This window comes from Engystomops pustulosus, chromosome 6 (assembly GCF_040894005.1).
Source record: "Engystomops pustulosus chromosome 6, aEngPut4.maternal, whole genome shotgun sequence".
NCBI classification, from domain to species: domain Eukaryota; kingdom Metazoa; phylum Chordata; class Amphibia; order Anura; family Leptodactylidae; genus Engystomops; species Engystomops pustulosus.
In genome coordinates, this window is record NC_092416.1 from 124,519,032 (window position 1) to 124,535,048 (window position 16,017).

At 38.9% G+C, this 16,017-nt stretch overlaps 1 protein-coding gene across 1 annotated transcript in view; it reads left to right on the forward strand.

Moving 5' to 3' along the window:
- Positions 1–8,292, forward strand: part of OPRL1 (opioid related nociceptin receptor 1) — a 60,800-nt gene extending 52,508 nt beyond the window's left edge. Inside the window, exon 4 of the mRNA XM_072110888.1 lies at positions 2,503–8,292. Coding sequence (XP_071966989.1) covers positions 2,503–3,026 — 524 coding nt within the window. The 3' untranslated portion in view covers positions 3,027–8,292. The remainder of the gene's footprint in view (positions 1–2,502) is intronic.
- Positions 8,293–16,017: the final 7,725 nt, after the last annotated feature.

Here is a 16,017-nt window from a genome sequence, read left to right on the forward strand (position 1 = left end):
GCGACGCCCCTGACTCACCTCAAATTGCCAAATCCTGCCCTATATAGGGCGTGCAACAAATTTCTGTCAGACTTTGCACGATAAATTTGGTGCATGGTCCGACTGAGCACCAGAATGCCAATTTCATTACAGAAATCTGTGTCGCATAAAGAATAGTGCAGTGCGACACAAAACAGTCGTGTGTGACACAAATGTGGTGAAGACACTTCCTAAATATCTTTGCAAGCAGTTTTCACTGAAAATAACGTGCAAGGTCCGCCAGAAAAATGGTGCACAGCCCTTAATAAATGTGTCCCAGTATCTCTTGTAAGATGCATTTTCTCTATCTCAATTATGGACACTCAGAGTGATCCTTCATAAACATTGCATGTCTTTTCCCTACACCACCCCAATCCTTGAACATTTCAGTACATACATTTAAATGACTCTCCTATGATCCTGGTAAAGTAATACAGGCCAATACCTCCCCATAGCCCGGGAAGATAACCTAGGATAGACCATAGGACCTGGGCAGGTTGGGGCCCTGTGTGCTCTTTTCACTGCAAACAGTGCTGTCAAATGGTCTATACCAAATATCTCCAACAGCCATTTCTCAAAACATTAATCAGGGTATTAGCCCTACACCTTTGTTTTCTTTTAGGATTGCTGGTTTAATGGAACATCAACTAGATGAATATTATTCCAGTGTTGCAGATTCTCCAAGTTGTCTGTTTTAGTCTGTAGCACAGACACAACCTGTCAGTGGTCTTGTACTTCTTGACGCAAAGGGGGAATTGTTCCCTCCACTTCCAGCATCCACCCCCCCCCCCCACCTCAGTTGTTTTCTCTGCCACTTTATGTACATCATCTTTCAAGAGCAATATATCTTCCTGTAAGCCTCCCACCTGGACAGTTAGTTTAAGCAAAGCAGTAGTATTCTTCGGCAGGGCTCCCATTATATTTGATAGAGTCGGCTCAGAGTGTTCAGCCTGCATCTGTCCATCTTCCTCCAACCCACCTTGTTCTAGCATGACTGTCTCTTCCTTTTCCAAGACTGTAAACCTGGATCCTGGTGCTGGGCTTCCATTTTGTACAAATATACCTGCATCATCTTTGCTAGTGTTGTCCCTAAGTAGAACTTGCATAGCTGCACAGCCATACCATTGTGTCAGTCCTCAGACCTCCCGTATCGCATGCAGTGGTTTGGGCTCCATCTTGAGTTCTGCGTTCTCCAGACTTCTCTGCTGATTTTGGCTTCTTGGAACCTGTCATGTCACTGGGAACTATCTCTAGAGGTTCCCCACAGCTTCTCCGTTAGGTTGCTCCTTCTCTCTTTGTGTTGCGTGCTGGAGATTATGTACTAGGTTCACACTAGCGAGTGTGGAGCAATGCCATCCTGCTGTGGGCTACAACGAGCACTAGGCCACACCCCCTTGTCTTCTGCTTCCTTAGTACAGACTTTATTGTCCTTATTGTAAAATGTTGCAAGGCATGTACATACTGCTACAGAGAAACGTTATTAAAGTTATATTTCACAAGCCTAAGTCGTTAGCTTTGCCTTCTGAGAAAAGAAGGAGATAAGTGAAGATTAATCACTTTGGAATTAGTGTCTGGATTTAACTGCTTGTGATTTGCACTTGGTTATTGGCAGTTAAGTCACCCCAAAAGAAGTACTGGCTTTCGAATTTGATCATGTAGATCATGTTTGATGTGTTCATAAGGATGAGGTGTTCTACAAGGAGGTCAAAATTCTGACTGCTGGCATTCTTTCATAATAAATAATTGCCAGCTGATTCCTGGTAAAAAAAAAAACTCCTTTAATCGTTATGTAAATTAGCCTGAGGGGCTCCAGGGGAGGCGGCTGCATTAGCAGAGTCCCTCCAGTCTCCCGCTACACGACCCCACAGTTCTTCTAACTAGCCTGTTACCTCTTCATCCCCAATCCCCTACGGTCGCTTGCTTCATGAGACGGCTGATGTTATTTAGAGGGGGGATTTCGATTTTTAACCACGATGTGAAAGCTTTTCTTTAAGCTAAACCCTTATGTGCTGTTACTCTCTTCTACTTGTTCTTCTTTCTTTTTAAAACATCAGTATTTTAGAATGACTTGTGGTTGAGTAAAGGGCAAGTAGAGTTAAAAGAGGAGGATTAATTTTTTATGATGGTGCTCCAGAATAATTGAAAAGGTACAACTCATTTCCAGGTGAATGTTTTGTTAGAGCTTTGAGAAGTAGGTAAACTCTTGGCAGTCACAGGTCACATTACTAGAGAATAGATGTGTGACAAGCTACAGGTAGGGAAAACACAGTGACTGCAATAGAGATAGAAATTAATAAGTGTAAACTGAAAGGCAGAAAATTACAGAGCCATTCTGGATACATTGTGTTTGTGTTGCAGAAGATGACTGAACCTGTAATTTTCCTTTGCCCATTGTGTATAGATTATTTGCAGTTTGCATGTTACTAGGCAGGTTTTATCGCTTAGGCATGTCTTTAATAACAAGTCTGTCTTCTTTCCCTGCAGATATTGAGTGCATGGTGCAGCTTCCTGATCCAGAACATTATTGGGAACCAGTATTTGGCACTTGTGTTTTTCTCTTTTCGTTTGTGATACCTGTTCTTATCATCACCATCTGCTACAGCTTGATGATCAGAAGGTTGAAAAAAGTCAGAGTCTTGTCTGGTTCAAGGGAAAAGGATCGAAACCTACGTCGGATCACACGGCTAGTTCTGGTGGTTGTAGCTGTGTTTATTATCTGCTGGACCCCCATTCAGATTTATGTGCTAGTGCAGAGTCTAGGAGCTAAGCCCAATAGTGACATCAAGGTGGCCATTCTTCATTTCTGCATTGCTTTGGGGTATATCAACAGTAGTCTCAACCCTGTCCTCTATGCTTTCTTAGATGAGAACTTCAAAGCATGCTTCAAGAAGTTCTGCTTTCCCTCTGCTTTTCGTTCTGAGCTGCAGATGTCCAACCGTATGTGCAGCATTGCCAAAGATGTTGCTTATGCCTGCAAGAACTCAGATGGACCGAATAATCCAGCATGACTAGGCATGGAACTGCCCATGTTGGGCGGAGAAGGAGATCAAGTAGGGACTAATCCACAGGCAGAACTCACACAAATCACTGCCTTGTGACCAAGATGATTGAGGTGTACTCAGAAACACCTCCTACAAAATCAAATTTGTGTATACAATGGAAATACAATGGAAATCCATTGCTTGTTTATTATGGAACTTACCAACTTCTGGTAAGAATAGAGGTTGGATGATCACTTTAACTAGTGCTCTGTGGATTTAACTCCCATTACCGCAGAGACCCAACATGAGGGAAATGTCTTCTTCGGCAGCTTTTTAGCTTTCCTGTTGAAATTGCAGTCCTCATAAAGTCTCTATCTATAGTCTGTACAGTAATCAAGATTTTTCAAAAATCTTGCTATTTTGCTCCAGAGGAGCAGAAAATGCTCTACAGGGATTTGTTCCCCTTCAGCTTCACCTCTCACATGTACAGCCTATAATTTCTATTACTGTCATCTGTGATTTGTAACTATGTCATGTGTGTGCATATGTATAATTGACATAGTGTTTCACAATAATTGCACATGCACCTATCACAATATCTAAAACTGGAAGATATTAATTTTATTTAAATGGGCAAAATCATAATGTCCCATATGCCCCATTCTGGATAATGGAATTCTCTTCTAAAGCTTAAAATGAAATTCATTAAGGCATCTACAAATCAGATTCTGAGTATCGGACAGAAAGGAAAACCCATTCCCAGCGTTGCTCCTAAAAATCTACTTTACCAATAGCATGATGCTCCATTTTTGAAGACATCAAAGATCTGGTTTCATGATTGTGGTCAATGGCCTGTTTGACTTGTCCACAACTTGATAAAATGTCTACTTGTTGAGTGTAAATTCTCCTATAATGTTTTAACTTTTCAAACGTTTGAACTCTTCATATCAATCTATACTTCTGAATGTGTCTCCAACGATGCTTATATGAGACAAGCTGACACGTCTAAGAAGGCACAAGTTTCTGCAGGACTGGACAACTCCATTCAAAAGTATGAACAAATCTTTTTGCTCTAGAACATACCAATCAAACTACAGAAGGAAAATTTTATAGCTTCTGCCAGACTTGGGGAGGATGTTCTCCACATGTACTTGGGTAGACCTTTGACTCCATCCATAGCTGATTATTGAGAAGGTGACACTCAAGCAGCCTTAACTCTTCTCCCTTCTAGCAAGCCTTTCTGAGTTGTATATAGGCACTGTTACACATATATACTCTATGTAAACCTACATCATATATATATTTATATATATTCACATGCATAAAGTTTTGAAGCCTCAAAATGTAAGCCTTTCTTCACGGGGGATTTGCTGAACTGTGCCCAGCAAGCAAGGAATCTAAACAAAAGAAATTTGCTGTAGCCAAAGGCAAACAGACATTATGAGATTGATAACTGTATAATATCTGGAAACAATCCATGTGTAGAGCTTCTGACATGGGCCACATTGCCAGCCTACATGAACAAACAAAGTTCATCAAATTAAGAGGAATGTCACTTGGACTGAAGGACAGAAACAGCATAGAAAAGACTTTTTAAATGTACTCGTGATAATTTATTTTGTGCCCTACAAGATGCTGTTTGGACCAGGATCCAATGCCCACTGAGAGTATCAATCACATGTTTATGCGTGACTGTAAAAATACATATAAAAGTGTATGTATAAAAGTGAAAAGGATTTTATCCTCTAATGGCCTCAAAAGGTATAAATGTATATAACTTACTCTATTTCTGGCCTTTGTATGACTAGGAGCCTAAACAAGGAGTATGGATTTTAGTGTGTTTGATGTATCTCAGTTTGACTGGATGAGTTGGGTGAGTATGAGTGAGTGAGGTACCTTCAAATATTAGGAATAGACTATTTATTGCATAACATAATAGGCTATGTAATGGATTCACTTAATGGGAAGCCATGCACTTCAAAATAGATTAAAGAAAGTTTCTTCTCCAACTTTAAAGTATTTGGTGGATAGCTGATATTTCTGTAGGAGATCATTTTAAATTTGTTTTCCTTAAATGAAGGCAGTTAAAATATGGCTATGCTAGTTATTAAAAGATCTGTGTGAAATTGCTTTAATTCCCACTGAATTTCCTCTTGGCAGCTCACTGGTGTGGAGGCAGCAACAGTGTCGGACTGACATATGTTGGGCGTACCAGAAGTGGTGATCTTGAGGGCCAACCCTTCAGCCATAAAATACTATTTAAAAAATTATATAATGAAGGATGTGTAATCAAAAATCTATAATATCCGATATGAAACAAATCATAAAATGAAATGATTACTCAATTCACTTCCAAATGAAGATCTTTGGGGCCCGCTATAAAGTGTTAAAACCTGGGGCACACTGGAGGATACTCTGATGCTCTGATGGGCCAGTCTGACACTGGACACCAATATATACATAGTCTGTTAATTACACAATTAAATAAGTAGGCTTGATACCAAGTATATGATGTTGAATATATGTCTGTTGCAGTGAGGCATTCGCTTTGAAATGAACCTGCCGGGCCCCAGTTTATTTATTGAACCCCACTAAAATGCATTCCATTGGTTCCATTTTTATGAGATGATTGACTTAGATTAACATGCCATGGGCTCAGTGTGTCATCATGTACCATGTTCTTATATCACATACAGTCATGTGCAGTTTGGAAATGCCCCGTGCAGTAAATATAGCCTCCTCCTTGTGTATAGTGGGATGAGTGCCGTGTGGAGTAGGATTAGTAACTTGAAATTTATTTTGTTATGACAGAAAGGGGAACAGTGCAATCTGCTTGCAGGAGTGCCTTATTGCAAACTATAATGTAATTTTATCTGTATTTCTGTTTGGAGTGTGGCTTGAATTGATTTTCATGAATAGCTCCGGAGTGGATGTCTCTCAGTGGTCAGCATTGGATCTTAGTGGTTCCTCCCTGTTGTGACCTCCCACCTCCTGTACATATTTCCTCTGCTTGCTCCAGTGTACTCTGTGACCTTAACATGCTGCTTTGCGGGATGCGGGTTCATATCCCACGTATTTTTGTGCTAACGGAACGACTCATTGAATGTCTGCCTAGAACGTGGTAAGTTCTGGGCTCCCTTACTCAGCTGTACAGAAATGCTTTTGTCTTTACTGACTTTGTGCTTAATTTTGCAGCAAGATTTATCTCACTCTATGAAACTGGGGAAACCCAAGGAAAGTAAAATCATGGTGAAAATGGTCTTACAGAAGCCTGAGGAAGAAAGTTCCTGACATGACCAGAAGTTTCCTACATATTTAAAGAGCAACATCAGTCAGATAGAAAAATCATTAGTTTTATATGCACGGCCTGTAAGGCATATACATCTGCATATGTTCGCAGAGAGACACATCCCCCTCCTGTCCATTATCTATAGTCTCTATATCCTCTATAACTAGTTTAAAGATTTCCGTGCCCAACATCAATAAGAAAAAAGTCTGGAAAGGAGGGTGTGTGAGATGGGTATTTTTCCATTTGGAAGATATTTGCAGTTTTTCCTGATATTACAGTCATATTACAAGGCTTCCTGAAAGTCAGCATTACTTATAGAGATCGAAGTTCCTAAAGCTGGTGCCAGAGTCACAGTTTTCCGTTTTAAGTGGAGTATTCATGGTTTATAAGATATTTTACCTTTTCTGGTTTGTGCAGAGTTCTAGGGCTTACATCTTTTTTCACTTGGGGCCTTATCATGGTAACGATATTCTTGTCCTCAGGTTTATGAGAGTTATACTCTTGATCTTATGAGGCAGCCATCATCTAATTGAATCTGAAGTATGTCAGGATCCAGGTTTGTGAACCAGGATTACAAAAACAGACAATAAGCACAGGGAATCACCAATTCCAGGTTATAAAGTTTGAAATTTGTGCGCCATCTTTAGGGACCTTCATAAAATCTGCATTCAAGTATTTCTGCCAAAAGAGTGCAGTGGGTTTTTGATAGTGAAATAAATACTGACTGAAATTGCTCTTTAATGCACAGATGTTAGAATAAAAATGGTCACTATAAAACAAGGTAACTGTGTTTAACTATGTTTAATACTTCACATACTTGCCAATGGCTCCTTCATCATTTTGCTGCTTTCTTTGGTTATGCTGACATCCACTTCACTGTAATCATCTCTTCACCTTATATCTTATATAAAGCAGGCTTAGCGTTAAATATGACATAACTGTACAGTTTATGGCATGTGATTGGTTCCCTGGATGCTGGTGTTATGATCATGTTTTTGTAAGCTCGGCTTTGTACTGGAAGTAAAATATTGTACTATCCACACCCTTTACAGGGAACCTGTCAGCAGAAATCAACATAATGAACCCCTACTTGAAACCCCTACTGATAAGCTGCTTTCAGATCTTGTTTCTTACATGACCCAGTGTTGTGGCACCATCCAAAAAATCAACTTGTGACTTGTAAACTGATTGTATAAAACCAAGGATACAGCATCAATACAGCAATAGGGAATTTTGAAGTGAAGAGAGCTTGACTTCAACACTAAACTCTCCACCTCAAAATTCCCTATTGCTGTATTTGATGATATTATGTCCAGGATTATCACTAATCGGCTGTCATGAACCCTGTTGTGCGATGTTAATAGCAGCACAGAAAGCAATCTAACTTGGGAGAGCTTTACTTAAGCTTGGAGATCTTCGCTTCTGTGACTTTATGCAACTAGTTTACATCTCACTCCAAAGCTGATTTTCTGGATGATGCCACCACCCTGGGCCATAATCTGAAAGTAGTTAATCTGCTTGATAACAAACTGGTAGTGGTTTATTAGGTCAATAACTGATGACAAGTTCTCATTCATGTCTCCACTATTGTCTGTAGAGCAGTTGTTCCTGAAGTGATTACTTGTCATGTCCTTAGAGGCTCTTAATACTTTAATAATATGTTAATATGTTGGCCACAGAACCAAAATGTCCAAATATTCATAGAAGATAAAGTCGCTAAATAACTGTTATCATGTAAAAATAACAGAAATGAGTCAGCGCAAACACTGGGCAATAGGCTGAAGTCGCTGGTAACAAAGGTGGTGACCTGCACCCCAACTTGAGTATAGATCCAACTAGTGGAGCTACTAAAAACAAGATAAAACAAAATGTACCTGCGCCAAACACTCTAACAAGTGATAAAAAATGTGGTATTTTGGGGTCTAGATGGTAATTTGCTATTAAATATAAGTGGATACCTGGTGATGGTGGAAACCGAACCTCCTGGTCTGAAGTGGATACAGTCCCTTTTGGTGCTGGAATCCGGAAATATGGTAAAGTCCACGATTATGGTTGTCCAGAGGGTTTTCTTTCCACAGGTAATCCAAACTGGATGTTCATAGACTTGAGGATCGCTAGTGTTTGCACGTGGAGTAGAGCCCCGGCCGGTGGCTACTGCTCCATACACAGTTCTGATTGCAATCCGTGTGGTGACGTCACCCGGTACGGTAAGTCCAGAAAGACAAAACTTCTTCCTGAGGAAGAAGGCAGCAGCCTTTGAAACGCGTAGGAAGAAGTTTTGTCTTTCTGGACTTACCGTACCGGGTGACGTCACCACACGGATTGCAATCAGAACTGTGTATGGAGCAGTAGCCACCGGCCGGGGCTCTACTCCACGTGCAAACACTAGCGATCCTCAAGTCTATGAACATCCAGTTTGGATTACCTGTGGAAAGAAAACCCTCTGGACAACCATAATCGTGGACTTTACCATATTTCCGGATTCCAGCACCAAAAGGGACTGTATCCACTTCAGACCAGGAGGTTCGGTTTCCACCATCACCAGGTATCCACTTATATTTAATAGCAAATTACCATCTAGACCCCAAAATACCACATTTTTTAAAACTGTTATCATGTGTTATTATACCAACACTGACAGTGAATAAAATACTGCCTGTCTACAGCCACAACTGGAAAATGCTTATGAGTTCTATCACTGTCATTAGTAGTGACTGCAGGCAGAATTAAACTCATATAGGTGCTTTGATGTCATGGATTGATATTCTAGGAGTTATTTATCGTTGGTTTTGTAAAGCTTTTTTTGTTATAAAAAAAGTCTCAAAAATGTTGCATTGAGGTTTTTAGGGAATTTGCACTGCTAAAAAGTTGCACAGGACTATTTCCGCCACTTCATTCATCTGACCTGAACATAGAGATACTACTAGTGCAAAGCCGTGAAACATCATGTAATGACTTGGGACTTTTGAAAAAAGGCGCATAAAAAGTTGCATTGTCACTTTTTATACATTTTGCAACTTTAAAAAAAAATTCCAGACAGCAAGTAGAGCATAAGAATATTTATTAAAGAGCCAAAGCCACTTAAATGAATCTGATGGGCAGGAGAGCTCCGACAGACATAGAACTGTCCCAAGGAGTCTGTCTAATGATAAATAACCTCATGTGTTACTATTCATAATCTCACAATAATTACAATATTAATTTAAATTCTGAAATCATTCTAAATTACCTTTGGGAGAATGGAGGAATGTCAATAAGAACAGGAATGTCATAAGAACATCATGAAACTGTAAATTACCCAGTGGACTTGTTATGTGTACCATAAACCCATGTCCAGAGACTTGCTTGCCATAGAGAGATTAGAGCTGAGCAGATTAATATTTGCCATCAGAGTATCTGTTGAGGTAAATCCTGCCCAAGGAGTTAGCATTGCTCTATGTTTGATGCCTCAAATACGTACATACATGAAGAGAATTAGACCAGCCCTAAACTCATAAACCAAGAATATAAACCATAGAATTCAATGTTGTTTCCCATACTCCTATACAAACTGTACTGACTATAGGCAGGTTCACTTTAAATTCTAGCCAAGACGTGGAGATGCCTAATTACTTCAGAACTAGCCAAGGAAACGCACTGTGCATAAACCACTCAGAGCAGCCAGGCCATTTGTCAAGGTCACTGCCTAAACCATAGCACTTAAAAGATGCTGCCTCTCGGTGGAATTATTTAGCTTCAATTATCACGAACATGTATCAAGCTAATATTATGCAGAACAAATGAATGCAATTATCCTGTTTTCTTGTTAATAGAATTACCGATGGTTCATGTGTAAAATTCTCAGAAGCCATTAATCTCTTCAACACATTCAGTCACCCCCCTCATCTTTGCCGCTTCCTCTCCCTTTCCCTCTTCTTGCACGCGTTAAACAGATTATTCGAAACAGTGAAATCCTCCGTCTAGACTGGCACAGTGCGAAAGCAGAGCCTACTCACCTTCAGCCTCCCTGGCAGATACAAGACCTTTCCATAAAGTACAAGCTTTAACAGAATGTGTTGCAAGCGCTGATAATCCTTTTAGTGACAATAAGTGGTTACAAATTTAATCAAGGAAGTTAAGCCAAAACTGGAAAGTCTTCCTGCGGGAAACTCATAAACATATGTCAGTAACAGTAGGCCACAGGCACTACCCTGACAGATATAGCTCTTACGGATGGGATTGCTGTGTACAAAATTACAACCTGCTCCATGTACATTTCCTTTGAAGTGAGCAATGTGCAGTAGTGGGGAGATATTTGGGGGTTGCACTGCATCCTAAATATAAGGGGTTGATCTCTGTGCAGGCTCTCGTTGTTAAAATGGGTATGGCAACCCTTTCTCCAAGCCTTTGCATTGGATGATTCATGGTATTTTAACAAATGTAATGGCAACATCCATTAAACATGCTAATTAACATACTCCACTCTGTTCCACCTGTATATAATGAAAGGGCAGAAAGCATACCCGTCCCTACCCACCACACACTCTACACCCCAGCAACATTGCCTCATCTGGTTAGATGCTAATTTTATTCCAGCTCTGGTTAGAGGAGACGGATTTCAGAATCCCAGGAGCAGAGCATCGGTGATGAAGCAGATAATGTTATTCTTGTTAATTAAAGTTGGAAACGGCATGCTGACTATCAGATCGAGTCTTATCATTTCTCCTTCACACCTTGGACTTATTGGCTTGCTCCGATCAGCCTCTTCTGTAGCTAACCATGGCCTATAATCATCTCAGTAAGCGTCCTGGCATTTCCTCTCCACTGAAGAGCTATACACCCATGTGTGCACTTATCTGTAGGATGAGATGCTAAGATGATAATATGTTAATGATGGAAATTAGAAAAGGTAAAACCTAGTGTCAAAAGAGTCTCACAGCCTTGGTTGTGCAGATTATTACAGTTTAGCTTTTTTCAAGTTCCAACAGGTCTTAAAGAAAATGTTCTATAGAATTAGATGGATGTTGAAGTGTCTGTCACATTTTAATAATTTGCACTATTTTATACTGCGGTATATGAAAAGCTGTGTCTGGCTTCATATTTGCTTATCCTTTTCTTCAACCCCAGTGCAATATAGGAATCAATTTCTTAGAAGTCTTTAAAGAAAATCGACCATCAAAATCAAGCATGATAAACCAATCATAGATCCAGACACTGTGATTGTGGTAATCTTCTTATACAGTATTTGTTATCCTCTTTACTTCTAAAATCAAGTTGTGTAATTGTGATAATGAGCCATTATCAGCCCCTCCCTGCTGCAAATTCACAGGGCAAGAGCACTTCCCCCCTCCTATTTGGTGCTGAAACTTCATCTGCTGCAATGATATTACTTCAGAGAGATGGGGTGTGCTGAGGGAGCAGGGTGGAGAGTGACACAGTATAATAGCCTGTGAAGTTACAGCACAGAGGACATCTGGTAATGTCACCCCAGCCATTGTCATTGGCATAACTGACGTTGCTTTTAGAAGGAAAGAGTCCATGGATAACAAATATAAAAATATTAACACAGTACAGTACCTGGATCTAGGTGTAAGTGTCACTGGTTTATCACACTTGATATTGATGGTAGGTGCCCTTTAAAGACTTCCATGTAGTTAATCCTGGTTTTGCATTGAGTTAAAGAAAAGGATATGCAAATATGAAGGTGGACACAGCCTTTCACATACCACAATATAAAATACTGCAAATTATTGGATACCTGTTTATGTATGCAGGTTCTGTGTAGATCTACCGTATGTGTTTTCTCTGTTACAGACTACAAACCCGGTTTAGTTGTATCCTATAGTTATACTTACAAGGGCTGTTTGAGGTCTGTTACCATGGTTACACACAATTGCAGAGGAACTTGTGACTCATAGGACATTTTTAATCACTATTATTTGTAAAGCTGCTTCATTTTTACTTTTGAGGTGAATGTATTTATAGATTTGTATACTGGAATGTCATTTTTAAGGAAACTTGGGATTTGAAAAAGGCTCTAAGTTCTTTAGCTGTGCAATGAGAGTGTCCCAGAGGTAGATTTCAAGGTCACCTGGACTATGTGTTACATATTATAATACAGTATTATTATGATTTCTCATGTTGTATGCAATGTATGAGTCCAGCAGGAGTAACCTCTGTACACATGGACAGTTTAGGACAGGTTAGTTTGGTATAAGTACAGTGTTGTGACTCCTTAGAACCAGCTTTACCAAGCTATAATACTAGTGTATGTACAGTATGACCTTGCTGATCATTTGATCATCTATTTATTGTATTGCTATATGTTATGATTCTATGTTTGCATGCACAAATTCACACAACAAAATACAAAACGATTATTCTCTCCTTGGTTACAGAAACCTGTTGATCCAAAATGCCGACAGGGAACCAATCATATCCAGTAGCATTGTAATGGCCATATCTTAAAGTGGATGGAAAACCAATGTTTAACTGGTGAAATGGGCCCTATAGGGCCAATACTGATATTGTTATTAATGGTTTGCATTTCAATGTCTGGAATGTTTGTACATCATGAACATAGCACTTTTTGTACTTGTTTCAGGTGGGAAGAATGTAAGCTTTTGTTCCAATGAAATGTCCTGGTCCCATTGCTCCACATCCCATACATGTTGGTTCAATGGGCCATGGAAGTGTATGCTGCACGCTTGCCCTGCTGCAATAAATGCACTTTAGTAGAGGTTGTAAAACTTCACAAGACATTCACTTTTTTAAAATAGAACATGAGACAGGAATTTCCAGAATATTTTTTTGACATTTCGTATATGAGACTGACCAGTAAGCCTGACTGTGTTAGACACTGACTATATTTAAGCAGCCGCACAAATGTTCTATCTATAGTTTTTAGAAGTGCAAATATAAAAATCTTTCTTGCTTTAATAGTGAGTATTAGTTTATAGAGAGCAGATCTGGTGCAGTAAACCCATGGCAAGAACAGAGTTGGACCTCTCTCATGAGGTATATGCAAGGATAAATCACACCAAAAGTGTATTAAGTAATGGTAATTGAAAGGACTAGTTCAGTGATGGCGGACCTTTTAGACACCGAGTGCTCAAACTACATCCAAAACCCACATATTTTTCGCAACGTGCCAATGCGACAATTTAAACAGTAACTTATTACACCCTAGTCTGTCACATGTTTAAATTGTATAGGCACCTAAGGACACTAATACAGTAGAAAGAAGGAGAAGAATTTCGGATTATCATGTAGCTTCCTTCCTGGGTCTTGGGCTGCCTGGGACTGCAAGAGGCCTTGAGTCCTGTCTGGCGAACTCTGAACTGGGGTGATAGCGCGGGTGCCCATAAAGAGGGCTCTGAGTGCCACCTCTGGCACCCATTCCATAGGTTTGCCACCACTGGACTAGGTGATTCTCCGTATCCTGTATATAGCTATAAGACTGTTATACTGATCCTGACTAAGGTTATATGAATGATGGAACTAATTCGGACTCCAGTTATATGATTATATATATATATATATATATATATATATATATATATATATATATATATATATATACAAACCCTTACAGCTATATGACTGAGTGTACTGATCCTTACTACAGTTATAAGAATGACAGTACTGATCACGACAACAGTTTTATGATTTAGTGTACTCATCCTGACTACAGCTGCACATATGATTGTACTAATCCTGACTAAAGATAAATGAGTGTACTGATCTTGCTTATATCATTGACTATACTGATCCTGACTATACAGTAGTTATATGAATTACCATACTCACCCTGCCTACAGTTATATAAATGACTGCACTGATCCTGGCTACAGTTTAGGACTTAGTGTACTGATCCCTACTACAGTTATATAAATGACTGTACTAATCCTGAGTATAGATAAATGGCTGACTGCACTAATCTTGACTACAGCTATATGATTGACTATATTGATCCTGGCTATATAGTAGTTATACAAATGACCATACTCATCCTGCCTACAGTTATATAAATGACTGTAGTTTTACTGAATGTAATTGTAAAAAGTATTATATTAATCCTGACTACACTTACCTGACTGTACTGATCCTGGCAAAAAGTTTAATGACCATACTGATTCTGATTAAACTTATATGACTGGATATACTCAACCGGACTACAATCATATTACCGATAATACTGAACTTGGCTACAGTTTTATGAATATGTATACAGTTATATGACTCTATGTCTACTAATCCTTTCTACAGTTACACGATTGAGTCTACTGATCCTGACTACAGTTATAAGACCGATTGTACTTACGCTGACTACAGTTATAGGAATGACTGTACTGTTCCAGACAACAGCTAAACAAATAACTGTACTGATTCTAACTACAATTATATGACTGTACTGATGTGCACTCCAGTTTTAGGAATGACTATACTGATTCTGATTACAGTGGTACAACTTTAGTGTACCTTAGGTGAGCTGTATTTTGAGGGTTTTTTTTTAGGTGCAAAGACTTATTTAATTTTTAAATATTTAATCCACTGATGTGCAGTGCAAACATAAATATACAATTGTTAGAAAAAAGGATAACAAAGAATATACACACAACACAGACATAAACAGTTGTAAAAACAAGACCGCCAGCGCCAGACCAAATCTTTGGCTGAATCCTAAAGGGTGATTTTATAACTGATTCTGAATATAAATGTAAATACCAGTGGAAAGGAGCACTTCAAAAATAGGTTATGGCCATATTTGTACTATTAACACAGATTATATTTTAAAAATGTTCCTTTGTGAAGATAATTTCCCAGAATGTAGTCATATTGTCCCTTAGAAATGAAGAAATGAAGGATAACTTTCTTAAAATATGACCACTAGAGTCATTCCACAAAGAAACAAACTGTTTGTTGCAAATGAAATGGCTGTGAGTTACTGCATGTCCCACAGTCGTTCAGTAGTAATGAATGCTGACTCCAGGTGGTCGTCACCTGAATAGAGCATGTGTGACCACTGCAGTCATAAAGTGGGGGTAGTCATTGCACAGCTATCTTTTTCTAAGAAACAATATGGCTACATTTATGGGAAATTATCTTTTTTATAGGAAATTAAAGTTTTTTTATTAAATTTGAAAGAAATGTTTATATATGGCAAATTAATCAAATTAAAATAAAATGCCCAGTTAGGAATACGTTAATAAGTAAGTCTACTGATCATGACCAAAGTTAAAATAATAATAATAATTCCTTTATTTATATAGCACACACAGATTACACAGCGCTGCACAGAGCTTGCCAAATCAGTCCCTGTCCCTAATGGGGCTCACAATCTAATCAACCTACCAGTATGTTTTTGGAGTCTACTATGATTTATAACAATGCGCAAATTGCACATTGTAATGAATGAGTGAAAACGAGTAAAGTTTTAGTCTAGTGATCCTGACTAGTATTTTATGACTAAATGTACTCAGCATGACAACAGTTATAGAGCATACTGTTGTTGAAAACTTTTTTACTCCGTCTACAGATACTGGCAACAGTAATGAGTCTTTATAATTGAGTGTACTTACCCTGACTACATTATATAATGGAGTGTACTCACCCTGACTACATTATATAATGGAGTGTACTCACCCTGACTACAGTTATATAATGGAGTGTACACATCCTGACTACAGTTATATAATGGAGTGTACTCATCCTGACTACAGTTATATAATGAAGTGTACTCACCCTGAC